The sequence below is a fragment of the Diadema setosum genome, chromosome 12 (assembly GCF_964275005.1).
Source record: "Diadema setosum chromosome 12, eeDiaSeto1, whole genome shotgun sequence".
Lineage (NCBI taxonomy): Eukaryota > Metazoa > Echinodermata > Echinoidea > Diadematoida > Diadematidae > Diadema > Diadema setosum.
The window spans coordinates 25,619,502-25,646,775 of NC_092696.1; the positions used below are offsets into that span (position 1 = coordinate 25,619,502).

Below are 27,274 nucleotides of genomic sequence, written 5' to 3' on the forward strand. Positions count from 1 at the left end.
TTTCATATGCACAATTAATTTCATATGCTAATTAGATGCGTTGTGTTTCCAGGCCATTTTAACCTTTGAACTCCAGATTAGTCTACTATGTTATTAGGGATAATCTCGTATGAAATATGATCCTCAAAAATGAAATACAATAAATATTTGGTATAAAAAGTTGTACAACCCTCTACAATATTGCTTTTCATCACCTTCGAAGAAAAACATAGAAAATAACCAAGCTTACTTGAATGAGTTAAGTATTTTTTCTTTTCGCAATTTTACCTCTACTACAATGAATTAGTCCAATGGATACCCAAATATGGTAATTCATGTCAGCACATGGGACCGCTTGATGCTAAGTTGAGGTGGAACAGCAGTAAGACCGCAAATTGAGTGAAAAAACACTGCAGTAATTTACACTAAATTATATTTTATTCTAAATCAGTGTCCATCTCATAGCCTCCAGGCTGAGCTGAACTGAGAATCGTGAGTACAGGTATTTATTGTTCATGCTCAGGTTGTACACAGACAGACGATGAACGATGTGTGTTATGATCAGTGCAGCAGCTAGTATTGTGCGAATACGATGGGATGCTACGCCTAAGTAGATGTAGACGGGAAGGTGGGGCATGCTGTGAATGAGTGTGATACATGATTGAATGATTTCTTGTGCATTTTAATTGTCTGCTGGGCTTGCGCTTGTCTGCCGACCTTACCGGCCGGCGAGATTGGTGGAGCGAAAGCCCAAGGCCAACCGACCATCATCCCCATCACAACTGGTTGCCCATCTCAAATAAACTCACAGTCACTCACGTAAGCTCATTATGTTTCTATGAATTCTAGGGATTGCTCATTTATAGAATATGGTGCCGTGATGAACTATGTGCGATTAAACAGGAAGAATTCAGCTTATTGTGAGCAATTGATAATGTATTGTTGAATTTACCTGCCTCAAAGCTTCGAGAAGACCAATTGCAATGTTTGTATTAATCATCCATCTCGCTTGCAGTCTCACTCAGACTAAAAAGGTTTGTCTTCAGAGTAGGATACCCTCAACAACCTTGGCCTTAAACCCCTTTGTTTTGCACTTTTGGCCTTGACACCCTCTTAGTTAGATTTAGAATCTATTTAAATTGTGACAAAGTCATTGAGTGTTTTTAAATCTGAAACTTTCAGTGGAAAATTCAAGTGCCACATGCAGTAACCCATGAAAAACAAAACAAAACAAAACAAAACAAAACAAAACAAAACAAAACAAAATAGCCAGGTGTTTCAAAAAGAGAGTAATTCAGACTGAAGTGTCCTGATTTGATGGGCCAATGTTGAAATGGTAGGTCTAGTTAATAGAACATCCAGATCACAGTGTTTATAGAGTATGAAGGGATGAGAGGGGATATCACTTCTGCTTGAAATTTCATCAGTATTCACCAAGACTAAGAGTAGAGTTCTTTTAGTTTAGATAGGCCTAGATGGTTTTTGCAACACCAGACTTCAATCAATGAATGTAGGGCCTACCCTGGTAAATCTTATGTCCCGAACAATTTGTCCAGCCTGAACTGAAAGGTGAATATGACATGTTTGCTGGTAAAATGATTATAGGTGAAGCCCCATGACCCCCAAGTCCCCCAAAAGTCTTCATTGTCATTTAATAATTCCTCAGGACGTAAACCCAATTTCTGGATTGATTTGTGTAGTGAATTTTTGGCCCTCAATCTTTTGTGTGTTGTTTTTCATTTTGCTTGTGTAGCTGATATTATGTAACACTGCAGTGATTTATGCTGGATTTGGCAGTGCATTTATTCGTTCTCATCGACAAATGCCTAAGTTATTTAAGAAAACTTTCCAAAGAAAAAAATAAAAACATGATTTATCTGACTTTATCACAAAAGTGCCAAATCGAAGGTCAATATGAATTGATGACTTGATTATCCAGTCTATGAGCCTGGGAAGTGTACCATATATTATGTGACTTGTTTCCCTGTTGTTTTCATTTTTTTTTTTTTTTTTTTTTGCACATAGACTTTGTGAATTTGATTGCTTATTGCGCCGGTTGGTCACTAAATGCTATATTTGTGTGTGTGTGTGTGTGTGTGTGTGTGTGTGACATATTTTAGAGCTGTGACATTCAAGTCGACCTATTCCACTAAGCATGGAGAATGACAAAAGTCAGACTGTCTGCGTAATAATACTATTTGTAATGAACACTCATCCCCACATATTGTGTTACTTTGCAAAGAGCTATCAACAGTGTGTCAGTGTTCAGCTGAAGGGCAGCACATTTACAAATAAACAAGCAAATACTGAAAAACATGATATTTTCATGGCATGAAATTTTTGTGAATTGGAGCCGACGGCCTTTTTTGCGGCATGAAATTTTCGCGAGTTGTCTCTAACATTCAATGCGTATAGTGTAGACAAGAACTTCCATGTGCATTTAAATTTCGCGAATCTTGGTTCTCACGAAATTAAAATGTATGCGAACATTCCTCGTTTTACAGTAAAAAGAGATGATGAAAGCCATTTACCAGGTTGGGAGTAGTTCTTCACAATGAGACAGTCTATTAAATGCCACTTAAAATGAAATTGAGCTATTAACATGAGAGTGAAAAAAGGGGTACTGAAGGCTAACTATAGGGCTTTGTGTACCCCAGATAATCCATAGATAATCTGGACCTTGCATGCAAGAGTGAATGACAAAGCAAGGAGAATGCTGCCAGACTTGATCCCTCTGTTTTCCTTTCACAACCCCCCCCCCCCCCAAAAAAAAAGGTCCTTAAACCAGCATTGCAATCTTTTACAGATTACACTACAGTAGCTGCATATTTTTGTAGTCGTGATGGTGAAAAGATATTGATAATGCATATGGGGTAAAGGTCAGGCATTCTGTGTGCGACATCCAGGCTTCAGTGGTAAATAGTCCTACCATATAGGCGTGCCTTAAAATGGCTCAATAGATCGCTTTTATGAATGGTGCTTTTCACTGACAGAACAAGGTCATCTTGAGCAAATATTGTATCTATAGAAACAGTGCGCTTGGCCCTGCTTAAAGGCATAATTTACCATTTCCAAATGAAACAAAAACCCAGAATTAGTGCTTCAAAATAGTTCTAAAATGTGAGTTAGGGACAGAAACAACCAATGTAAAAATTTGAACCAGTATTTATAATCGAAACGTGAACAATAGAATAAAACTGTTTCCAGATTAACCGTCTACAGTTACATTGTATGGCATAATGAGAAAAATAGTGATATCTCCTTATATTTTAGGCTTTACTGCAAAAATTTCATATGGTAGGATGACCTACACATACATAGTGAATGCATCAAAAGTGATATCTTGAACATTTTTTTTTTTTTTTTTTTTAATCACTGCTCCCAAGGTAAACAGGGCCTTTAATGCTGGGTATATAGCTCTTACACAGATGTGCCATAGACTCTTTACACAGTGTAAAAAAATGCTGTTATAAAGGCAGAAATAGTGGGCGTATGAAGCACTGACAAGTTGAACCTAGGAAACAAATATGCAGGTACATGTACATGCAGCTTTTGAAGAAGAATATTATGTACATCCAATAATTCAAGATCTTGACATCAACCTGTCATTAAGTTGAAAGACAATCTGAATTGAGCACTCATGCTGCTCCTCAGCTGGTAGGCTAAATGCTGGGTAAGAAATAGATTTGAAAATGTTAGTAGATGACTGAATCTATGAATGCATTAAGAAGTGATGCCAACACAACAGATTTGTCAGCAGAATTCTAACAAAATATATGGATGATGCTGGCCCCTTGTGGATTCCCCCAGGTGATTAGCAATACAGTATGTCCCCAAAAAATTACAATCGGATTTTTGCATTGATAACACCCAATATGCTTCAACCATCTAAATGCTAATTCAGTGTCTTAAAATATAACATCCTAGCTCTATTTTGCAGAAAACCCCATTCAATTTGGTTAAACGGTCACAGAGAAATGTGGATTGTTGTAAAGCATGTCATGAGTCTGATTCTTCCAAGTTTAGCACCTGGATGCTCTTGGAACTGCATATTAATGTGTAAACACAATAGACAGAACTTGGAGGGAAGGGATTCCTGACATGCTCTACAAAAATCCTCATTTTTCTCTGACCACTGAAGCAAATTGAATGGGGTTTTCTGTAAGATGTGGACAATGAGTTATAGTTTCACACCTTGAAATTGTGTTTGGATTGATTCACTATTTTTAAAGTTACCGTTATTTTTTGGGAGGACATATGGTGTAGTCAGCAGACGGTATCAACCAGACAAATAGTGCCTGCCATACACTACCATGGCACAATATACCTCGTTGATACCGATACTAATGAGTTAAACTAAGCCGGTTTCTGAAGAACCATTGGTCTTAAATATTAAACCTCTGGAAAAAAAAAACATGATTCAAGTTATAATAAACTTGTCATATTTCATATTTGATTAAATTATTTTGTAGTAATTTTCATAATTGTTATTATCAACATTGTTATTTGTTATCAGCAAGTCAGTGTTTTGATAGTAATTTCTTTACATATTTGTGAAAAATAAAATGAATTTTTAAGAATGCTTTATTATGTGTTCATTATTTTTATCCCCATGCAGTGGTGCAGTACCGTTACTTTTGAACTGAAACTAAAACAACATAGAACTGCTCTAAACAGAGAGCCATCATTGAGGACATGACCTTTTGCAGCTTAAGAAGTGACAATTTGAGAGAATTGCTGCAAGTGACAAGAAATCATGAAAAAAAAAAAAATCTTCAGTCTTATTGCCAGTAAGGTACTCTCAGACCAATACTTCTTTTCTGCTTTCCTTTTGTGGGAAGACTGTTTTGGGGTATGAAAATAATTTCTGTGACAGAGCCTCATTTTTATTCTAGACTAGACTCAGCCTCAAGTGCAGATCATCGAGTATACAATGTACACTGTATGCGGTATTTTACAATGTGTGATAAGCAATTAGATTGTATCTTACAAATTGATTAAAGGTTGTGTAAATTAACTGGATACTTTGATATGATGTGATGCTTTTACAACTGTTGCATGATTAGTAATCAGTTGAAATTGGTGTCTACTGTTTGCTGAGTCAGAAGTAATGTTTGTTTTATTTATCAGGCTGTTCATGCACATCTCTTGGTTATGTGGGACTTGAGATTTTGTGTGTGGGAAGTTAACTGCATTAACGTGTGTAGAATGAGCTGCATTCACACACACTTGAAAACTAGTAACAGCTTTCGAAAATTAATTTTTGCAGCATGATGCAAATACTGTTCAGTCTTTTGCATCATGGGCACCCTAGAAATTATAAACTATCACAATACATGTAATGCTAAGTTAGTCCCGTTTTATTTATTTTTGTGTGTGTGTGCTAAAATCTGCACAATAATTTGTCCTGCATGATGAGAATTACATCCCATAATGTCACTTGCCAGAGAAGGTCCCCCCCCCCCCCAACTCAGATACCTGGGATTACGATATGTGTGTGAAATTAGTGCACATTGGACTCACCGGCTTGGAAAGGGTTATAAATTAACACCCTACAGTGTATGGTTAGGATACAAAACTCCATGTTGGATGTCTGCTTATTTACTATGCTAGCGTTTAGCATTAAGTCTTTAAAAGGTATTTTCTGTAAATAGTTTTCCTTGAGACATGTCTGAAAGCTAAACTTATTGAAGAACATGTTTTACTTTAAAAAAAAAAATAACTCCATGTTGGTTTTGTCTGGTGTCCTTGAATATCAACATGTTTCATTGCAAAAATATATTTGGTGCCACTTCTGGGTTTAATCAGCTGACAAACAAACAAAAAAAAGAAAGAAAGAAAAAAAAAGGCTCCATGCGATTTTTTAAATTTTATTTCTCATGCCATTTCCAGGTTTTGTCAGCTAACAAGGCTCCAGTGCAATTTTCTGGTGCCACTACAATAAAAAATTATTAAAGGGGGGGGGGGGTGCAGGTGCCCCCTTTCATTTTTTTACTTTTTATTTCTTATTTTCAGAAAAATTTAAGGGGAGGGGGGCGTGTGCCCAGTGCACCCCCTGGATCTGCCACTGCACTTTTGAACATTTGTAGAGCTTGAATGTGACAACGTGGATTTCTTTCTGCTCTTTCACACAGGAAAGAACCCGAATCCTGTCCATCAGAGGTCGAAGACATCCTCACAAGTCCCAAGATGGAGGGTGTAGTGGAAAAACTCAACGATACCTACAACTTTTACCTCCACACTCTGACGTTTAGTGGTAAGTTGATTATGGTCTATATTAAACCATTAATGTTTTCTTTTCAGCTTATCCAACTGCCCTGAAATTAAGAGAGTTCTCTAGAATAAAACATAAACTTTTTACTGTCTGGTATCTTATTAAAACAGTTGTAGTATGTTTATTCTGGCTGTCATGAATATATGGTATACCAGCAGAGTTTTGACTCTAAAATTTATGTCGTCGCTCTTTAACCCTATCTCTGATCTGCCTGAAAAGTAAATCGGGTTAAAGAGGCATGTGATTGAGAGATAATAGCATTATGCATTTTGAAATGTGTTTTGAAATCTTTCTTCTTATCTTTAAATCTCGTTGCCTTTTTTTTTTTCTTTCTCTCTCTCTCTCTCTCTCTCTCTTTCTGTTTCTTGGTCAAGTGTTCATTGATCCATGGCATCTTTTTTGAACACAGGTACAACTAAGTGTGTTCATTAGATACAGTACTTTTGAATTCTCCTAAAAAGTAAACCAATGTAAAATGAGATATATAGAAAAGACTGATTGGCTAGCTGTGTGTTATCTGGTAGTGGTAGCATCATTACTCCATGCTGAATAGTTTTTGTTTGTTTGAGGCCTTTTGTCTTTATATTATTTTGGTATATAATGTAGAATTGAATATAGGAGATCATAGGATCATAAGAGAGATCAATAGTCATGTAATTTTCCAAACACACATTACTGAATTGTGTAATATTGTGTTATGAATTGTGAACAATTCTAGTAAATACACAACATTTATAGTTACATGCATTCACAGTGTATTGTATTCAATCTACTGGTACTCTACACTTGTTATTTCTGAGAATAACATAATCAGGTTGATATACAGTCCTGTAGTACCACAGACTGGCAGTGTGCACATGATCATTGATAGTGCAGTAGAACATTGTGGACTATGCATATAATGTTGCCTACACTGTACCGCACACTAGGTTTGCTAGCTTTGAATATCCATCAGTCTAAATTAACACACAAGCTTCTATCTGAATGAAAATGACACAAGCCAGAAACAGTTTTTGTTTTCTAGATCTATGCATTGTAGTTCAATACATATTATACCCTATCCCCATCCAAACGCTCATAATGACTTCTAATGAGAGGCGGTACGCACATTTGAACTGGCATTATTCCACTGCTGTGACACCACCATAGGATAGCAGGCCTTGGTGTAATTGATGTTTTTATTCAGTACCGGTAATTATGCCAGCGAGTGCATACCAGTATCACAACTCCCTTGCTGTGCACAATGTCCAGTGTGGTTAATGTGGTACATGTAACTCTCCTACCCCATCAGGCTTCACGTGGTACTCCCTTTTCCCAATTATCTTTTTTCCACTTAAAGGCATAATTTACCATTTGCAGATGAAACAAAAACCCAGCATTAGTGCTTCAAAATAGTTCTAAAATGTGAGTTAGGGATAGAAAGAACCAATGTAAAAATTTGAACCAGTATAATCGATGTTAAGTACTGATACAAAATGTGAACAATAAGTTTTCAGACGTAACCGTCTACAGTTATGTTTTAATGAGAAAAATAGTCAATATCTCCTTATATTTTAGGCTTTATTGCAAAAATTCATATGGTAGGATGTTTTGTGATACATCTGACCTACACACGTTATATGCATCAAAAGTGATATTTTGAACATTTTTTAAATCACTGCTCCCAAGGTAAACGGGACCTTTAACAGTTGGTTGTACACTTCGCTGTAAAACCGACTTGTGAAGGTCTGGTCTGGTCATTACACTTTTAAGCGGTTTGTAGGTTGAAAAGCACAAGAAGAGTAGCTGGGCACTGTTATGCCTTTTTAGCTCACCTGAGCCAAAGGCTCAAGCGAGCTATTGCGATCGCCCTTCGTCCGGCGTCCGTCGTGCGTCGTGCGTCGTGCGTTGTCCGTCGTCCGTCATGCGTAAACTTTTTACATGTTCAACTTCTTCTTGAAAACCCCAAGACCAATTTTCATCAAACTTGGCAGGTAGCATCCCTAGGGGGTTAGGAACTCAATTTGTAAAAATGGGCACCATGCCCCACCCAGGGGGCCCCCAGGGGGGCCCAAACCCCCCAAAATTAAGGAATCTGTAAAAATCTTCTTCTCGAGAACCAGAAGTGATAGAGCTAAGTTAATACTATGAGTTAGTACATTGATGACTGTAGTTTCAAGTTTGTTCATGGCAGAATCAGGGGTGCCCCCCATGCGACCCAGGGGAGGGGGGTGGGGAGGGGTCCCAATAGGGCCTAAATTGTACATTTTCATCTTGTTCTTGAGAACCCCATGACCCATTTTCACCAAACTTGGCAGGTAGCATCCCTAGGGGGTTAGGATCTCATTTTGTTCAAATGGGCACCATGCCCCACCCAGGGGACCCCCAGGGGGGCCCAAACCCCCCAAAATGAAGGAATCTTTAAAAATCTTAACTCTATAATCAGAAGTTATAGAGCTAAGATAATACTATGAGTGAGTACATTAATGACTGTAGTTTCAAGTTTGTTCATAGCAGATCCAGGGGTGCCCCTCTTGGGGGCAGGGGAGGGGGGGGGGTTGGGAAGGTCCAAATGGGGGCCTGAATTGTACATTTTCATCTTCTTCCTGAAAACCTCATGATGGATTTTCGTCAAACTTGGCAGGTAGCATCCCTAGGGGGTCAGGATCTCAATTTATCAAAGTGGGCACCATGCCCCACCCAGTGGGCCCCAGGGGGCCCCCAATCCCCCCAAATTAAGGAATCTTAAAAAATTTGGGCCCTTATTGTACATTTTCATCTTCTACTTGAGAATGCCTGGTCAAATTTTAGTAGAGCTGTGAATAATTTAGATTAGTGACTGCGTGAAAGGTGAACTTGCGATACTCAGGTGAGCGCTAGACCCGCGGGTCTCTTGTTTCAAGGTGTAACCTGTTTTACTTTTTTTTTTTACTTTTTTTTTTCATTTCTTATGTATTGTTTTTTTTTTTGACCTTAATAAAAATTGTTTTTGATGAAATTTGTCAACAACACTGTTCGAGCATAAAGATGATTATCTTTATATCAGTTGATATTAATCAATAAAACCAAAGATGACCATACTTTTATGAGACCTACCGTAGCCGAAAGCACAATTTGCATAGAAATTGTATTATAATGACTTCACATTATTCTAAAGCAATTTTAGTAGGACATGCACTCATATATAATGTTTGTGTGTATACTTAGAAACTGCACGCTTGGGCATCGCAGATTTGGTCTCAAAAGATGCAGGAGACTCGAAAGAAAAATGTTGTGAAACATCAGGGGTGATATTTTTGCAATGGCGCATATCACATGGAATGTGGAGGGGGGTCTTGTTTGTGTTTTATATCTAGAAGAAAAGCAAAAAACAAAAACAAACAAATAAACACAGCCTTCTTTTATTTGAGCTCTTTGTTTTTCAGTTTTCATTTTGTTTGTATCAATTGTAATATTTTCAAAGGTCTACAGTGAAAATTTATGCTTAATTGAATATCTTATTCTTGAATTAGCAACACATTTTTAAAGATCCATGAGAATTCCTGTTCCTCCCTCAATAACAATCTGTACTTTTTTTTTTTTTGATGAGTTGAACCAAGTTCATCTTTCTCAAATATATTGTGATAGGATATGGTCGAACAAACTTTGGAGAACACCAGTTTGATAATTTCTGCAGAATAATTACCCCAGCACTTGATGGGTAAATCACTGTAAGACCCATGTGATATGCACCTCCAACCCATGAGTGAAACAGGTGTGCTCAAGGAACACCTTTAAACCTCCATCCACCCTGCCCTCTATCTCTTCTCAGACCCCAGGGTGCAGGACTGGCCCCTGATGCAGAGTCCATTACCCACGCTGGTCATTGTCGCCCTCTACCTGGTCATGGTCAAGGTGGGGCCCAAACTGATGGAGAACCAGAAGCCATTTGAGATGAAGAATACCATGGTCCTCTACAACCTGTGCTGTGTCCTACTCTCAGCACACATCGTCAAAGAGGTATGGGTGGGACTATCATTTGTATCCATGACACTCATTGACTTTTTTTTTATAGTTAATAGTCATCCTTATACCGTCATTACTTTTTATCATTTCTCCATTGAAAATTTATATTAATAAATGAAATTATAATATCATTATCCTTCATATATTTTATATTTTATTGTTATCATTACAAATTTTGCCATTAGTATCTTTGAGTGAATCTGTGTATATAAAATTATTATTATTCTTTTTATTTATTTATTTATTTATTTTTTTTGCTGCTGTCCTATTCTTCATTACTGTTACTCTTGCTGCTGCTGTCGATATTGATATTTCCATTTCACATGTTATGTGGTAATTTCCAAATTTGGCTTTGATGCGTTCAGATTTCGAGAAGTAGGGTTGGTTTGAACGTGTAATATTACTACATGGTATATGCGTTTCAGCACTTGGAGTGTGCCCTGTTTTCATAGACCCTTGATGGATTGAGGTTTTGTTTTCCTTCCGTTTCTAGTATAGGGCTGCCAGTACAGTGTCAGTTTGAAGAACCCCTTTTTGTGATAATATATTTGTTTAAGTTTATGTATGTAGTCTATTCATTGTGTCGGTGGCTTGGTACACGTGTATTACGTACTTACTCTATATTGGAGGTTATTTTCAACGTCTTGTCAACTTTTTCCTTTTTTTGTGTGTTTTATTCATATTTTTTCTAATCAATACATATTATTTGTAAATCATTTGATCATGTTTGTGATATGATTTAATAAAACATACAAATAAAAAAAAAAAATACATTAGCATTGAAGGGAAGGTGTCCTGTATTCATTCATCACTTTGAGTTAGTCCACAAAGACCCCCCCCCCCCAACCCTAACGCCAACCCAACCTCTTTGACTTTGAGTTTTGTTTTTTTTCTATCCATTCCTTACCTACAGGGTATATACTGTGGTTACAAGGCGGGCTACAGCTTAAGTTGTCAGGAAGTCGTCTTCAGCAACAATGAATATGAACTGCGGGTGAGCGTCCCCCATTGCCCCCAAAATTATTGTTGTGCAGGGGTGACTCCCATTATAACGAAGTCCTCTCATTACTATTATAACTGATAATTTTGATACTAACTTATCATGATCAGGGCCCTGTCTTATCAAAAGATTTAATCTATTTTAAATTTCCTTAACACACAGGCTGCTATAGACTTCTAATGATAGAAATCAACTTTATTTATAATCAATTCTAACTCCTCATAAAACAGCTCCCGGATGTAAATGTAATGATGTAAAATCAAAGCATGTGAACAAAAAAAAACAAACAAACAAAAAAAAAACTTTACAAAATCATTATCTCAAAACAAAACAACAACAAACCCTCCCTACCCACATGCTGATGCTTTTTAGGATGCACAAACACACATACATACACACATACATGCACGCATACAGATACACATTTAAATATGATAGACCCTCATTTCTGTATAATTGATTATCGTTATTGGCAGATTTTTGTTAGAAAGAAATGAAAGGTGGTTTTATGCAGGGTAAATAAATTCAAATAGTTCAGTCTGTCGAATCTTTCTCCAGTATAGGATATGCGGTAAGATTCAGAGTTGCCAATTTCATGTTGAAAAGATGATGATATTCTGCCAAAATATTACCCCAAGGACTTGATGCATTCAAGAATAGATCAAATTCAAGTCACCTCCACAAGTGTATTCCACTTCAAGAAACCCACAAAAAACTCATATCCACATGAATGCATATAGTTTAAAAATGCACAATGATATGAAATTCTATCCCCTCATTAAAATTTAAGTACCTACAGTGACTCATTTTCACAAGTGTACTTGAACATCTCTGTGAAATGATATTGGATGCTGTCAAAATCATATACCATGAATCCAAATTTGATGAGTTTTAGATATTGTAATTTGATGCCTGAAACTGTTGCACTTGATATCTTATTCCTTGTACTCCAATATATTCATCAACAATAGGTAGACAAAAATGAAACATTTTTGCTTCCTTTGGTAGGTAGGACCTTACTAATTTTTGCTGTAGTGTTTCATTTGGTCTCATCTTGCCTACAGCCCCCAGAGCAAACTCCTCTTTTAAAATGGTCTGCAACCAGTTCGTGTATGTGCACTGTGCATTGTACAGGCATATTTCAAGAGTTTCATAGGCTGACTGGTTTAGATGAATTGGAATTGGAATGATAAAGTACCAAATTACATTTGTTGTTTTTTTGTTTTTGTTTGTCAAATTGCGTCAGTCCACCTCTCTAAGTAGCAGGAAAATTATGGCTGTGAAAAGCTTAAAATCAACATTGTATTCCTAGCTTACAACTTGATAAGCTCTTTTTATGCACTTGTAAATCTCAATCAGTATTGTAGACTTTTACAATAGCTCAAATCTTAACCCCCCCCCCCAAAAAAAAAAGAAAAAAAAAAAAGAAAGAAAAACAAACAACCCAACCAACCAAATAAAGAAAGAAAAAAAAAACAGCGACAACAAACAACAACATAACAAAACAAGGAACATTTCTGATATTTTACTGCAGTCATATTTTCCCTGCATTGTATTGTATTCCACTCACTACAGCTACAGGTTTATTTGTCCCTCTGGAACTTACCATGCTTGTAACCACAAATATGGGTGTGAGCCAAAAATGAGCTGGAAGAATGTCCTTCCTTTCTATTGAGGAAAGTTGCATTGTATAATGAATGTCTTCTCTTCTCTGACCCTGGTGTATCAAAGAAAGCCAGTCTTCTGCTTGAGAGAAGTTTGCTATTGAAACCAAACATTATAGATGGACATGTTTACTTAGAAATAGATCCTTCTCTTTAGTTTCTTTATGGATGTACCAATAGAACTTATAATCATGTGGTAAGGCATGTCCTGGAGCCTTTCCAAATTCTTGAAGGATTAAATTTAGAGCCTTTTGTAAATAAACATGTGAAGGAGGGGGAAAAGAAGGGATGTTTCCTCTTCTTCTTTCCAAATGTCTGCCTGTGGAAAAATAAGATATTCAGTCATACACATTCATAACGTATGATATTTGTGTAGGGTGCAGGATTAAGCAGCACTGTTCAGGAATTTGTCCTCGATTTTATTCAAAAGTTATATTTACCACTCGCCCTTCTGACAAGATATTTTGGAACATTTACGTCAGCCTGCAAATAATTGGAATCCATTCAAGGATTGACATCTCCTTCTTCGTGGACTATGAATATCTCTACAAAGCGTATTATTTCAGTATACACCTAAAAGTTGTGGTGCTGAAGTCAGGCGTAGAAATCAAAATAATGCATGAAATTCCACTGACCAAGCTTAAGCAGTAGAGATTTCTCAAATTCTTATGGCTCTCTTTCAGAGCTCTTTGTATAAGAGCGATATACTGTGGACAGTGTGGGGACTGCAAATGAATACCAAACAGAAGATGAATTAATATTTTATATTTTTAATATAGTAAAGTCAGGTGAATCTTTGACAACAATGACATTTTTATCCAAATGTACCATTTGGATGATTCATTCTACCCGTAATTGGTATTGTTGAAAGCAAACCAACTTTTTCACATGCTCGAATCAACACTACTTCAGACTGACAAGGTCTCCAAGATTCTGTAGGAAGGAATGTAAACACCCCCTAATATTGGCAGTTTATATATCGCACTGAAATGCATGACTATGTACAGTGCTCATCAAATATTCTGTAACATCTTTATGAATACCTCTGAAGTTCAACAAAATTCAATGTAACAAAATTTACAGTTATGTTATTTTCAATAATTACACATAACCACAAATCCCTTTAACTGGGGTATATCTTGGCTGAAACACATTGCCTGGTCATGTCTTAAAAAATCATGACTAAATCATGCCTGTCATTGATGTCTTAAAAAGTCTTGTCTAAATCAAGAGAAATGATCACAAGGACTTTATTGCTGACCAGAATTGGTAATTTAAGACTGATCTTAGATGCATTGTGCTAATTACGCAGCCAAAAGATTTTCGTCTTGGCAGTATTAAGACGTAGTTTGTGGGACTACACAATAGGTTGTCACTTAGCTGATGGTGTTATAACGGAGCATTTCACAGTTTGGCCAATATTGGCCGCAATATCCATATAACTATTCAGACATGCCGCATATGTCTTGAGCAATATCTCTGATTCACTTTTGTTCCGTTTCCTCGACACAGATTGCCAAGGCACTGTGGTGGTTCTACTTCTCCAAGTTCTTTGAGATGCTGGACACCACATTCTTCATCCTGCGGAAGCGAAACAACCAGATCACTTTCCTCCACGTCTACCACCACGCCTCCATGTTCATCCTCTGGTGGATCGGGATCAAGTGGGTAGCAGGTGGACAGTGTGAGTGAATGCAGTTAGTCCAGTTATTAGCAAATGTTCCGTATGGTTTAAATTCTGGTAGTGACAATTCATTTTTGACTGGGTCTATTTTGTCTATATTAAAGATTTCTCCAAAGTGAACAGAAATGCCCACCATACAAGCACACACAAACACACACAGGAACAAACTTTTTGTATTTTTTCAAAATCGTTATTTGATTTCGATAATTTCACATGACAAAACATTCATCTTGAATGTGTATAGACACAATAGGCATTCAGCAATGTTTGATCAACTAAAAAATTAGAAAAGCACTCTAAGAGCGCAGACCTCCGCCAAGCAGCTACTGTCCACTGATGATCTTGCTCTTCCCAATGAGATTTTCTCCTGTCCACCACTGGGGAAAAGCTCTTTGGGCTCTTCCATAGAGATCAGTGATTTCCACCCATATAGGTATACATGCTGAAAAATTGCCCGATTTCCCAATATAGACGCCTTTGTTATGTCATAAACCCTTAGCTGCGCGGCGCGCCTTGCCCTAACAGAAACTAGAGCACGCACTTTAGTGCGCGTATGAAAACCACAAAAATGCGCATCTTGAACTCCCATTTGAACTCCCAAGTTCATTGACCCTACCTGCCAAAATATCAAAAATCCTTCATAAATTCCCAAGAAATTATCGGATCACCAAAATCTACCAAAATTTAATCGTCTGTTACTTGTGCCATTTTCAACCTTTCCTGTAAGTTTCATTCAATTCTGTTAACTACTTTTTGAGTTATTTTGCACATGGACAAACAAACAAACAGTAACGAAAACATAACCTCCTCCCTTGGTGGAGGTAAAAACAGCAACAAAATACACAAACACACACACACACACACACCTGATTTTCCTCGGAGTGGATTGAAGATGGCAGAATTTGAAGAACCATGCTAAGTTTCTCCAAATTGAACATCCCCCTCCCACACACACACACACACACACACAGACACACACAGAAAGAAAAAAAAGCACTGACAAACATCTGTTTTCGTCACTCTTTTCTTCTGTTCAGCTCTCTTCGGTGCCGTTCTCAACTCCTTCATCCATGTGGTGATGTACAGCTACTACTGCCTGGCTGCCATGGGGCCCCAGTTCCACAAATACCTCTGGTGGAAGAGGTACCTCACCATCTTGCAGTTTGTAAGTATAAACAAACACACCACCATCACCACCAACACCATTACCACCACCACCACCAACAACAACACTACTGCTACCACCACCACCAACACCACTACCAACACCAATACAACCTCCACCACCACCACTACCACCACCAAGAAGAAGAAGAAGAAAAGGAAGACTATGAAGAAGACTACCACCAGCAGCAACACTACTTCCACCACCACCAAGAACAACAAGAAAATTCTAAATGATGTTGTGAGCTGGGTGTTTGATGTCGAAAATGTCAAATCTGCTCAATATTGTGTCAACTTGTAGACATAGTCAGATCAACATTTTATGTTAGATATGTATTGCCTCAAAGCTTTGTTTTTGTCTTTCCTTTGTTCCGTTTGTCTCTGCGGCATATTGTGGTGCCAGTTGTAATAATGGAAAAGATTACGTTATTCTGGCTTTTGTAATTACTTTGGAGATATTCCTGAGAGAGAGAGAGATAAAAAATTGTATCTTCCATCTCTTGAAATAGACTGATACAGTGCATTCCCATCATAACGATCACGGTTATAACAAAATTCTGGTTATAACGAAATAATTCAGGCTGCAACATTACCCTTGCTTTGTTCCTTACCGTTTATTTGTTCGGTTATTAGGGAGCTTTAGATTTTAGACGTGCGGACGTTCAGGGGGAAAAAACATGTTCTGAGCGTGCGGAGAAGCGTGCGTCAAGTCGATCTATTTTTAGTTTGCGTCGCCTGAGTTTTTCACTACGCGTACTGGGCTATTTTTACGTCCGCACATTTTGCAACGTAGAGAACTACTTCATGCACTGATCATATGGGGTCGCGATTTTATTTTTTCTACGTTGCGTCTCAGCTTATCTAAAGCTACTTTTCAACGCGACGCAGGGGAGAGGAGAACGTCCAGCGCACTCGTCTCAAACGTCCGCTCATCAAAATCTAAAGCTCCCTATTATGAAATTTCGATATAACGGAAGAGAAGTGCTGGTCCTGAGGATTTTGTTATAACATAAGTCCACTAAACTCTTCTCATCACCCAGGTTCAGTTCTGCCTTGGCATGGTCCATGCCTTCAACTCCCTCTACGTCCGCTGCAACTTCCCCCTCTGGATGCAGTACGGCCTCATCGCCTACGCCACCTCCATGTTCCTCCTCTTCTCCAACTTCTACCTCCATGCCTACGTCAAGGGCGAACGCCCGCCCAAGGTTCAGCTTAAGGTCACGCGTGATTTCGGCCATCAAAAGATGGGAGATGGTGCGCCAAACGGGGCATTGAACGGTGCGCAGAATGGCGTGCAGAAGGCAGCTTCGGCCACGGTGGGGAAGGAGAGTATAGCACAGAAAAAGGTCAAGTAGGCGTAGAGAGTACCGGTCAACCAAGTCGGGCTGCTTTCCAAAGCCGTGTTCAAGTGCTCAAAAGTGAACCGAACCAAACCAAACCACACCGTGCCGTACCGTACCTTGCCATGCCAGATTTGGAGCATCCAAGTGCTCTGTGGAGACAGAGTACCCCATGTGCTGTTTTTGGACTCCTCAGAGTGTTTACATGTTTTGTTGCAACCAACACAGTCAGCTCGCACACCAGTACTGCATACAGGTATCCCAAACAAAGAGAATTAAATCTTTGTATTATGATGTTGTGCGTGTTACGCAAGTTCTTATGGCAACAGCTGTTTGGAGCACTTTGCATCCGAGTGCGCTCTGGCATGGCATGGTGCGGTATGGTATGCTTTTGGAGCACATCATGAAGTGGTCCATGTTTAACTTGGTATGGTACAGTATGGTACCCTCTGGGAATGTTCAAGTGCTCCTCTGGTGCAGTTATCATCAGGTGCGGCACGCTTTGGGAGAGTGCCTGAACACACCTTAAGTTTCTTGTACCTTTGTTGTGGCATGCCCCTTGTGATGTAGAACATCTCTACTGGGGGTTGTATGGTCATGTACTGCCAAGAATCCGGTAGTACAAATCTAGTACTTTTATGTAGTGTTTGTGTTAATTACAATGGCATGGAATGTGACATTTCCCGACATGAATTGCATTAGATAAATAATGGTTATTTATCTTCATTATGATGTTATGTATATGCTGTGTGTATATCTAATATACACACACATACATTCATATATGTATGATATATAAATGTATACACCCATGTTATCTAGACCTAGAAAAGAAAAATTGACCTGAGAAAAACTAATCCTCAAATGCGAACATCACTGCTGTAGAGAATTGCCGATGCTGTGTATTTTGAATTGTGCATCTGCAAAGAGCAAGGGAGCGCATCTGCTGAATGCACTGGGGAAATTTATTGATCACTGTTGCCAGAGGAGAAGCAAAGTTTACATTCTTTTGGATTCTATTTACTCAGTAGCTGCATGCTCCCTTCTCATTTGTGCCAGCTCATTACGTTTTAAGTGGCTGGAGGTTGATGGAGAGTGAAGTCTTCATTATTCTTATCCCAAGTCGTCGAGACATTTTTTCACAGATAACTGTGATTCAAACTCCAAGCAAGTCAAGTGCTAATTAGCTCAATAATCTAAGCAGATACTACAAGGGGGATGCCTTTCGCTCCCTTGGGGGAGACTTTCTTTATTAATTATAGTCACACTTTCTGATACAAGCACGCACATGTGGGCTGCAATTCCTGAAGTCTTTTGCAGTCCAAAATGTCCACCCATTTGATCAGCATGCATCTTTTGACTGAGGCATTGTTCTGGAGTGTCAAAGGCATAACAGAAACCCTCTGCACAGAAGCCATTTGTTTGACATGGCCAGTAACCATCTTCGGAAAGTATGGATATGGTCAGTATTGAGTATTCCAGCACAATAACAGGAGGAAAAAAACGTGGCTGAGCCCTACCCTGGTGGTATGCTTGGTTGCTTCCTTTCCACCAATGCGGCTGAATCTAACCTCACAGCGTATCTAAGGGTTGTTTCAAATTAATTGGTAGCCAAAATCGTAAGAAAATTACGAGAAATATGCATGTATGTCTTTGCACACATTCATTTCTGAGACACGACCAAAGCAATGTCAAGGTCTTATGCATGACCATGCATGGCACACATGGTATGCATCAGTGCTGTGGAAACTCATCTACTGTAAAAGTGGAAATTCTAACTTGAGTGATTTTTCATGCTTGGCTAGGTATGATGAATTTCCCCTGTTTTTAATTCTCGGAATCAAAGTATGATATAGTAATAGATATGACAAGGAAGCAGAATTGTGTACTTTAAATTTCTTGCTCGTTTCATGTCGTGTGAAGTGCATGAAAATTTCCACTTGTACAGTACTTGAAATAATATCAAGCTGCACCCCAGCCTATTCAGAGGGACCATTTGTCTATGAAGGCCTCTAGTGGTGTTAGGTAAACATTCATTTTGTCACAGTCAGTTGCAACTTACCTGTTCTTGAGACTTTTGCCTACTGGATCTGTGGGCTTCTTCAGATCGAATGCTGTGAAAGAGTCTTCCCACTAGCCGACATACCAGACACATGTAGATCTGAGAGAATGGGATCGTATATTGAGGAAAGTGAGTATTGCCCCAGGTCTCGGGGTTTTCCCTTGTTGTTTGCAAATGTAGATGGCTTCCCTTATCCATTGTGAGGTTTTTACAGAGTCTCTGGCTAGGATGGAACACTTTCTCCATCTGATGTGGTGATTTTCTCTGGCCATGTGGTCACTGATTGCCGACTTGTGCATGTGGTGTTGCCTGTAGGCAGCTCCCCCTACCACTGGATTGATTGACTTTCCCCCCTCCTTCATGTGTGTCACTTTAATATGTGCAAGATATGCCATTGTAGCCTGTGAAAAAGCATCTAGTAATGCAAATAGGTACAGTTTGTGATTAGTACAGCATACACTTTTGAACCAGCATACTAGATAGGTCTCTTTATTATTCTAAGCCATCACAATCATAAGTATACTGCAATGGAGAATGGTGTTTAGCACAACACTTACTTTTGATGTTTTGCAATCAAGGAGTCATGTCTAGTTTAATTCAACTCAATTTTTACTGTATCAATTTTGAAACCAAATATAGACTATGTATATATATATATATCTAGCTTTTTTATCTTGGTGTCTAGTTGTGCGACTTGTTATTGTGTAGTGTTGGTAATTGCTATAGTACTATATAATGTGGCAGTACAAATACTAGAGTAGATAATTGCTCTGTGTGTATAGCGTAGTGGTGTAGTATCTTATCCAAAACAACTCAGTGATACTTTGTGTGTAGAATGCTTCACGCTCAGGACTGTAATCCAATTACAAATTGTAGGTAAGAACTGCAAGTTTAGTAAAGTGTGATCGCTGGATTTTGAAGTGCAATTTTCTTAGAGGACGAACAAATGTGTGAAAAATATGTAGTGTTGATCATGGACATGCAGCCTAATGGATTGATTCTTCCACTCATAAATAGCTTTCTAGTAGATTCAGGTTTTCGTAGAATGAAAACAAAGCTGTGTGATTTTTTTTTTTTAAAACAGGAATACCGGCATTATTTTTATATTTTTATCAATTGCGACACATGCCGAGGGACAGATGATACTCATCAAATAGTTGTGAAAAGCTACTGAGAGGAGAGATAGAGTGAAAAGCTACTGAGAGGAGAGATTGAGTGAAAAGCTACTGAGAGGAGAGATTGAGTGAAAAGCTACTGAGAGGAGAGATTGAGTGAAAAGCTACTGAGAGGAGAGATTGAGTGAAAAGCTACTGAGAGAATAGGAGAGGAGAGATTGAGTGAATAGTTACTGAGAGGAGAGATTGAGTGAAAAGCTACTGAGAGGAGAGATTGAGTGAAAAGCTACTGAGAGAATAGGAGAGGAGAGATTGAGTGGAATGGTTGGAGTGTGTAGTCTCCATTCAATGAGTATTAGGGCCAACCAGTTCTCTTTAGCTGAGCCAGTCCTGTTTACACCCAATGTACAAATGCTTAGGTGAGCATGTTTGACAATGAATGAATGCATATTTAAAACATAAGTTTGTACTTGTATTCAGTGTTGACAGTGACTGCATTTCCTGAAATGTGTGTAATTGAACTTTTTGCCAAAACACTGATGACTTGTGTTTGGTTGTATTGTTTTTTTTTTTTTCCACTGGTCCAGCACTCTTAAACAATGTCAATTATCTATCCATGTGTTTTTATGCCGTGTGGTGTACGTGTAAATCGTAGAGCAGCAGTTAATTCAGATTCAACTCTTTGACCTCCTTGCAATCATGATTGGCATGCTTAATTCTTGGTGTGCAATCTTAACAAATTGAACCTCACAACTCTCAGAAGGAAAAGCTGCCCGTAATCGGTGAATTGACAGCTATATTCCGGATATATGAAAAATGTTTATATAATAAAGAACATGGTTTTAGACCATTCTATATGTGATATGTGTACAATGATGATTATTTATTACCACTTTCAGCTATAACCACCCATCATGTGTGTATCCAACTCAGAACTACACACAGGTAAAGTTTAATTGTTGACCTAACAACTCTTATTTTTTTTTTTTTTTCAAGCATTGGACAGAAATATAGAATCAACAGAAATGTAGAATGAGAGAGATAGAGTTTGTGTGTGTGTGTCTGTGTGTGTGACTGTGGGTGGGGTTGAGAGTATCATTTCAAAGGTAAGGAGCTGTTCATATTTAATTTGTGCACTATGGACAGCTTGCTTGATGCAGCGTATTTCCCGTTTCATTCAGGTGGGCATGTAACCCAGAATTTCCAACTTTGAGGCTGAACTGCGCTGTATACATTTTTATAATGGAGTATAATTTTTGAAGTTTTCACAGGGCTGTTATCATTTTTATCATTTTAACATGATATGCTATAATTCGTATTTGATTGTTTGAAGCTAACTTCATTCTTTACTGAAAAGAATGTGTTACAGCAACGCTGCTATACAAAAGGGGCATTTGATAGTGACATTTACTGCAAAACAAGATATTTTCATGTGCATGAAAGTGTTGCAGGAAGCCAAGATTTGTGAAAGTAAAATGCATGTGAAAGGTTTTGTCTACACAATGCATTGAATGCTAGTTGCCAATTGGCAAAAGTTTCATGTGTCTACACAATGCATTGAATGCTAGTTGCCAATTTGCAAAAGTTTCATGCCTCGATGTTTCTGGTTTTACAGTAGTTCAGATGTGTCTGAATGGATTTCTTGCAAGTTTATAAGCCTTCAAATGGTTTTCAGAGTTTCTTTTTGAGTCACAATCAATTTATTTCATAGATAATGAAGAGTGCTATTAGACATATGCGTATTTTATGACTGCTGGTTAAGGAACTCACAATAACAAATGTTGTATCTTGTATTTTCATAGGCAAAATGTCAGAACCAATTTTACAAGGCAAATGTAGATTTGTAGTTGTTGTTGTTGTTTTTTTAAATGTGGAGCCTGATCTTTCCAGGCCCAATGGAAATATTTTGTAATATCTATTGACACTTCTAATGTATGTGATTAAGCAGTGGGGCTAGCAGTACATAGACAGATAAGAAATGCTGGCATCTGCATCTGTTTATAACATTCATGTAACTTCTGAAATGATATCAAAATGCACAAAAACCTTTTTTCATGTTTTCATTGAGTATGCGTGTGAGAAAAAAAAATGCAACAAAATCATTTTACAAATGGTTATTATCTGTAGTGTTTTCTTTCTATCTCTTCTATTACACACTTATATCATCTCATAAAGATTTTTCACAAATGACAGTTGATTGAACATCTTTGTGAAATGTTAATCTCATGGTTTGTAGTCTTATCATACAAATGTTCAGGAGAATTGTGACTTCTCCGACAGTGTTTTGTTGAAATATTGCTTGAAATGAGATCAAATTTCTTAGGGAATGAAGTACCAGTGTTCAAAAGATTTGAGCCCAAAAGTAGGAAGCATTCAGCGTAAGTATGTGCATATTATTATGTGCCAGTGCCAGAATCTTGAAATGGCCAGTGTTAAACTTGCATGCAAGGATTATTTAGTCTGAGTTTTCAGGAATATTTTCACATGTTATTTTTTGTGTGTGTGTGATTGAGAGCCAGTACCTACTTGTTCAATTTACAAAAAATGAAGTTACCATGAAAATTTCAGCTTATACAGTACGTTTGTTTGTGTGTGTATGTGTCTTTTGATACATGTGATGTAAAGTCTTGAGTGGATCAGTGAATGTTGGATGCACAGGTTAACTCTGGAAAAATTATAACTCCCACTGCCAGTCAAGTGATTTTGGGACTGTCCATAGGTTATGAGTGATTCACAAAGTATGCAGTGGCATTATTTATGTATGTTTTCATGGACTCATACTTGTACCACTTATCATATAGGTTTAATCATATAGTATGATCACCTACTCTTAATTCTCTAGTACTGTACCGGGTATTAGCAGTAGTGATATCATATTGGTGCCACGCAATTAAGTTTATTGTGTAGTTCATGTCCATAGTCTTATGAATTCAGCGTTATTCTGTCATATCATGTACAAAATCAGTTTAATGCTAATGTATGAGCAATTGCTATCATTGAGTTGTCTGTCTACACACACCCTGACACTAACGCACACACACACACACACACACACACAAAAGCAAATGAAGGCTACACTATCTTCTGATATAATATGTATCTTTATAGTAAAGCTGAAAAATCGTAAAGAATATGAGGGTTTGCTACAGTATAGCGTCTTGTGTAAAACTGAAATCACCAAAAAGCTTTTGATTTATAAAAACTTTTAGCAAAAAACAAAAACATACATTTTGTCACATGTGTTCATTCCCTAGCATTTCAACCAAGTTGTCTTAAATTCTCCATTACAGTACTCAACACTTTGATATTGACAAACAAGCACATTTGCTAGTTTTAGTTGAATCATGTAACCCGAGTGACTCAGAATGTGCTAACTCAGAGACTACATACTGTACTCTGCTTTTATGATTGTGAGGTTTTATCATCGGATTTACCAACGCTTAACATTGACTGAAGTGAAGAAAACATAAAGGAATTGTATATCATTTAGTGATTCTTTATTGCACAAATGAAACCTGGCAGTTTCACATGATCAATCTTCAAATCTGTGGAGATGTTGGTGGTTTGAATTGTAACAGATGCAAGTGTTTATGTTGTATTGCAAAATAGTCGTGATATTGTGCATCTACAGTATTGTCAGCTGTAAATTCGGTTGTTACTCTTGACGCACAAACTTTCAGAAATCTTGATCTTTGGTACAAGTGTGTATAAGATGCTTCCCCCTCATGTGCTGAAAGTTGAACTGTAGAAGTGTGATGAATATGTTACCTGTCTTGGCCCTACTCGTTGATACATATAATCCTTTATTGAACATATGAGGAAGGCCTATGACATATACACTTGTATGTTAATTGTAGAAGTAACTTAACATCATGTACTGTAAACGTTGATATTTTTGCGTGATTAATTTTTCGTGCTGAGCGACTCTAAAACATATTCGTGGGTTCTTGATTTCGCGCTGCGCATTCGTCAACCCATTCAAAATGTGCAGAAAAAAATTGTGAAGATATTTTTGTGGGGTTTAGAATTTACACTAGCCAGAAGTAGCACGAAATACATGTGTATGCGAAAATTAATGCACTGCAAAAATATTTGCGTTTACAGAACAGATTTTTTTTAAAGGTATTCTGTGATGTGTATGCAATAGTAAGCTCTAGAAACTATAATTGATGATCCAAATACTGTCTGTAATAACTTTTTCTTGCATAGTATTCTCATAACCCCAAGTTTTGCACACCTTTAGTGACAAGTAGCATTCTCAAGAAATAATGAATTTACAGAGAATGCTTATGAGCAGGACTTTTCCCTGCCCTCATCTCCACTCTTAAATTGCAGATCAAGACATATATCAGCTTCTTTTTTATTGTGCTAGATGAGATTTGGCATTTATTATACCATTATTTCATTTAGCCATTCAATGTTGGATCCACAATTGAGCTACATGTAGTTTGTCACAGCTTATTCACCGTCTATAGAAAATTATTCATGTAGTGAATGAGTTATACTGGATGGGACCAGACATTTCACATTCAAGTACGTACCTTCAGTCTGGTAAATGGGTGGTAATGCCATATCATTAATGATGTTCTGCATCTCATTTGAAATGAGTCCTGTTCCCTTGTTTTGTTTGTTGTTGTTGTTTTCTTTTAACCAATACATCTCCTGTTGGCCCTTACTAAAGCATGTGTGTATCATTTGTTATTTTTAAATGAATTCTCAGGAGAGGGCTTTTCTTAAAAGCACTGTACGTTTGTCATTGCATGAGTTACTTTATGTTTGTGCCCAGACAGTAGAGGTCGTTATTACTTTCCCATGGGCTATCTTCACTTCTTGGTCTAGAGAGACATTTGAAGATTTTCTTCAAAAAGTGCTCTTCATTGTCAACAGCCTTATATCACTGTCAGATATAATAAATTAGTGACAAAATACAAAAAACAAACCTGTACAGATCTGCATTCAGTAGTCTTCCTTTGTTGTATCAAGTGGTCGCTATTGAACTTAAATGCTGACAAGTGCGTAATGTTGCATTGAATATTAATGAGTGCCGGTATTAAGGAAAAGGGCCTTAAAGAGACTGTACAGTACTGGTTGAAGAATCAGCTTGTAACATTTTGCAAGATATTTGGAAACCACTTTATGAAATGTTAAAGAGCATACAATTCTAGAGGGAATCAAAAGTTTATTTGATGAAAATCAGTTTTGAAATGACCAAGATATCTAAAAACAAGGAAAACAAAGAGATCCTAATATTAAAAGCTGTGGTCTTTCAATTTCATTAGGATCGCTTTTTTTGATATCTCATCCATTTCAAGACCAATTTTCATCAAATAAACATTAAATCCTGATGAAAATTACATGCTCTTTCATATTTCATTAGAGGTTTCTCAGTATCTCACTAAAAGATGTTATAAACCTGAATCATCACCTCAAAAAGTACTGTACAGTCCCTTGAAGAGTAAGGAACACTGGAGAGATAGATGGATATTTATATTTTCATGACAAATCAATACAATATATTCATACATATCTTATTTATTTATTTATTTACCTGTCTATCTATCCATCCATCTATATACATGTGTGTGTGTGTGTGTTTATACACATTGTAGTTGCTCTGCATATTGACAGTACTAGAAATAGCAATAATAATGTCACAATATAGGAATGCATTAAATGCCAATTGCCTTGATTTTAATTAAAAATCCGAATTTTCGGGGGCCCCCCCCCCCTCCATCTGGGATCATCATCTGTCATCCCAGATGAAGGGGGAGGCCCCTGAAAATTTGGATTTTGAATCAAAATCAAGGCAATTGGCATTTAATGCATTCCTCTATTGTGACATTATTATTGCTATATATATATATATATATATATATATATATATATATATATATATATATATAGAGAGAGAGAGAGAGAGAGAGAGAGAGAGATGAGGGATTGGGGGGGGGGGGAATGAAAAAGGGAGAAGTGATAACTGAAACCAGCCTGACAAGGGAGGACTCTGCCCCATGAATAATAATATTAAAACAATTAAGAGGACACTAGACAAGGGACTTGCCAATCATACCTAAATATGTAAACAAAATGTCCTTGCAGGGTATTTAACATTAAAAGACATACAATGTAGCGGAAGATGAAATTGGAGTGTCTTTAAAATGTGTGTGTGTGTGTATATATATAGTATATGTTGAGTAGGTAGTCCACGTGTTGGCAAGACAAAAAGATAAATAACAAAACTGGTTTATAAAGTATATACTTTTTTATATTTTTGGCGAGACGCTCGAAAATTTGTGTGCAGAAATAAACCGTTGGTGATACAGCATGAACTTTGTTCCAGTTTTGTTATATATATATACACATACACATAAAATTGTGTACACATAAACATATTAAACAAGGAAAAGTAGATTGACGTGGTGCGTAATATATGTCCCCGCCGGAAGTAGCATTTTGTAACAAAATGTGCAATATAGGTAAAAAATCAAGGTCAAAGGTCAAAGAAGTCAAAGGTCAAAATTCTGTGTAGAAGTTTTGAAGCCCTCACCTAGTGCCATCACATAAAGCAAATGGAATCGAAATTGGGTTAGAAATGGCGAAGGAGTAGCATTTTGTAGCCAATGTACAATATAGGTCAAAAATCAAGGTCAAAGGTCAAAGAAGACAAAGGTCAAAATTCTGTGTAGAAGTTTTGAAGCCCTCACCTAGTGCTATCACATAAAGCAAACAGAATCGAAATTGGGTTAGAAATGGAGAAGGAGTAGCATTTTGTAGCAAAATGCACAATATAGGTCAAAAATCAAGGTCAAAGGTCAAAGAAGTCAAAGGTCAAAATTCTGTGTAGAAGTTTTGAAGCCCTCAACTAGTGCCATCATATAAAGCAAACGGAATCGAAATCGGGTTAGAAATGGCGAAGGAGTAGCATTTTGTAGCAAAATGTACAATATAGGTCAAAAATCAAGGTCAAAGGTCAAAGAAGTCAAAGGTCAAAATTCTGTGTAGAAGTTT

The 27,274-nt window shown here is 37.4% G+C and overlaps 1 protein-coding gene across 1 annotated transcript; it reads left to right on the forward strand.

Annotated features, from left to right (window-relative positions):
- The first annotated feature begins 368 nt into the window (after nucleotides 1-368).
- LOC140235945 (very long chain fatty acid elongase 4-like) lies at nucleotides 369-17,104 on the forward strand. The gene is made up of 7 exons (XM_072315938.1): nucleotides 369-471; nucleotides 6,114-6,235; nucleotides 10,044-10,231; nucleotides 11,151-11,231; nucleotides 14,414-14,585; nucleotides 15,623-15,750; nucleotides 16,790-17,104. The coding sequence occupies exons 2-7, from the start codon at nucleotides 6,169-6,171 to the stop codon at nucleotides 17,102-17,104; spliced, it is 951 nt and encodes a 316-aa protein (XP_072172039.1). The 5' UTR covers nucleotides 369-471; nucleotides 6,114-6,168.
- The last annotated feature ends 10,170 nt before the right edge of the window (nucleotides 17,105-27,274 follow it).

Coding starts and splice junctions, on each gene's coding strand:
- LOC140235945 (XM_072315938.1), top strand. CDS start 6,169: ATGGAGGGTGTAGTGGAAAAACTCAACGATACCTACAACTTTTACCTC. Junction 6,236..10,043: donor CCACACTCTGACGTTTAGTG/GTAAGTTGATTA, acceptor ATCTCTTCTCAG/ACCCCAGGGTGCAGGACTGG. Junction 14,586..15,622: donor GTGGGTAGCAGGTGGACAGT/GTGAGTGAATGC, acceptor TCTTCTGTTCAG/CTCTCTTCGGTGCCGTTCTC.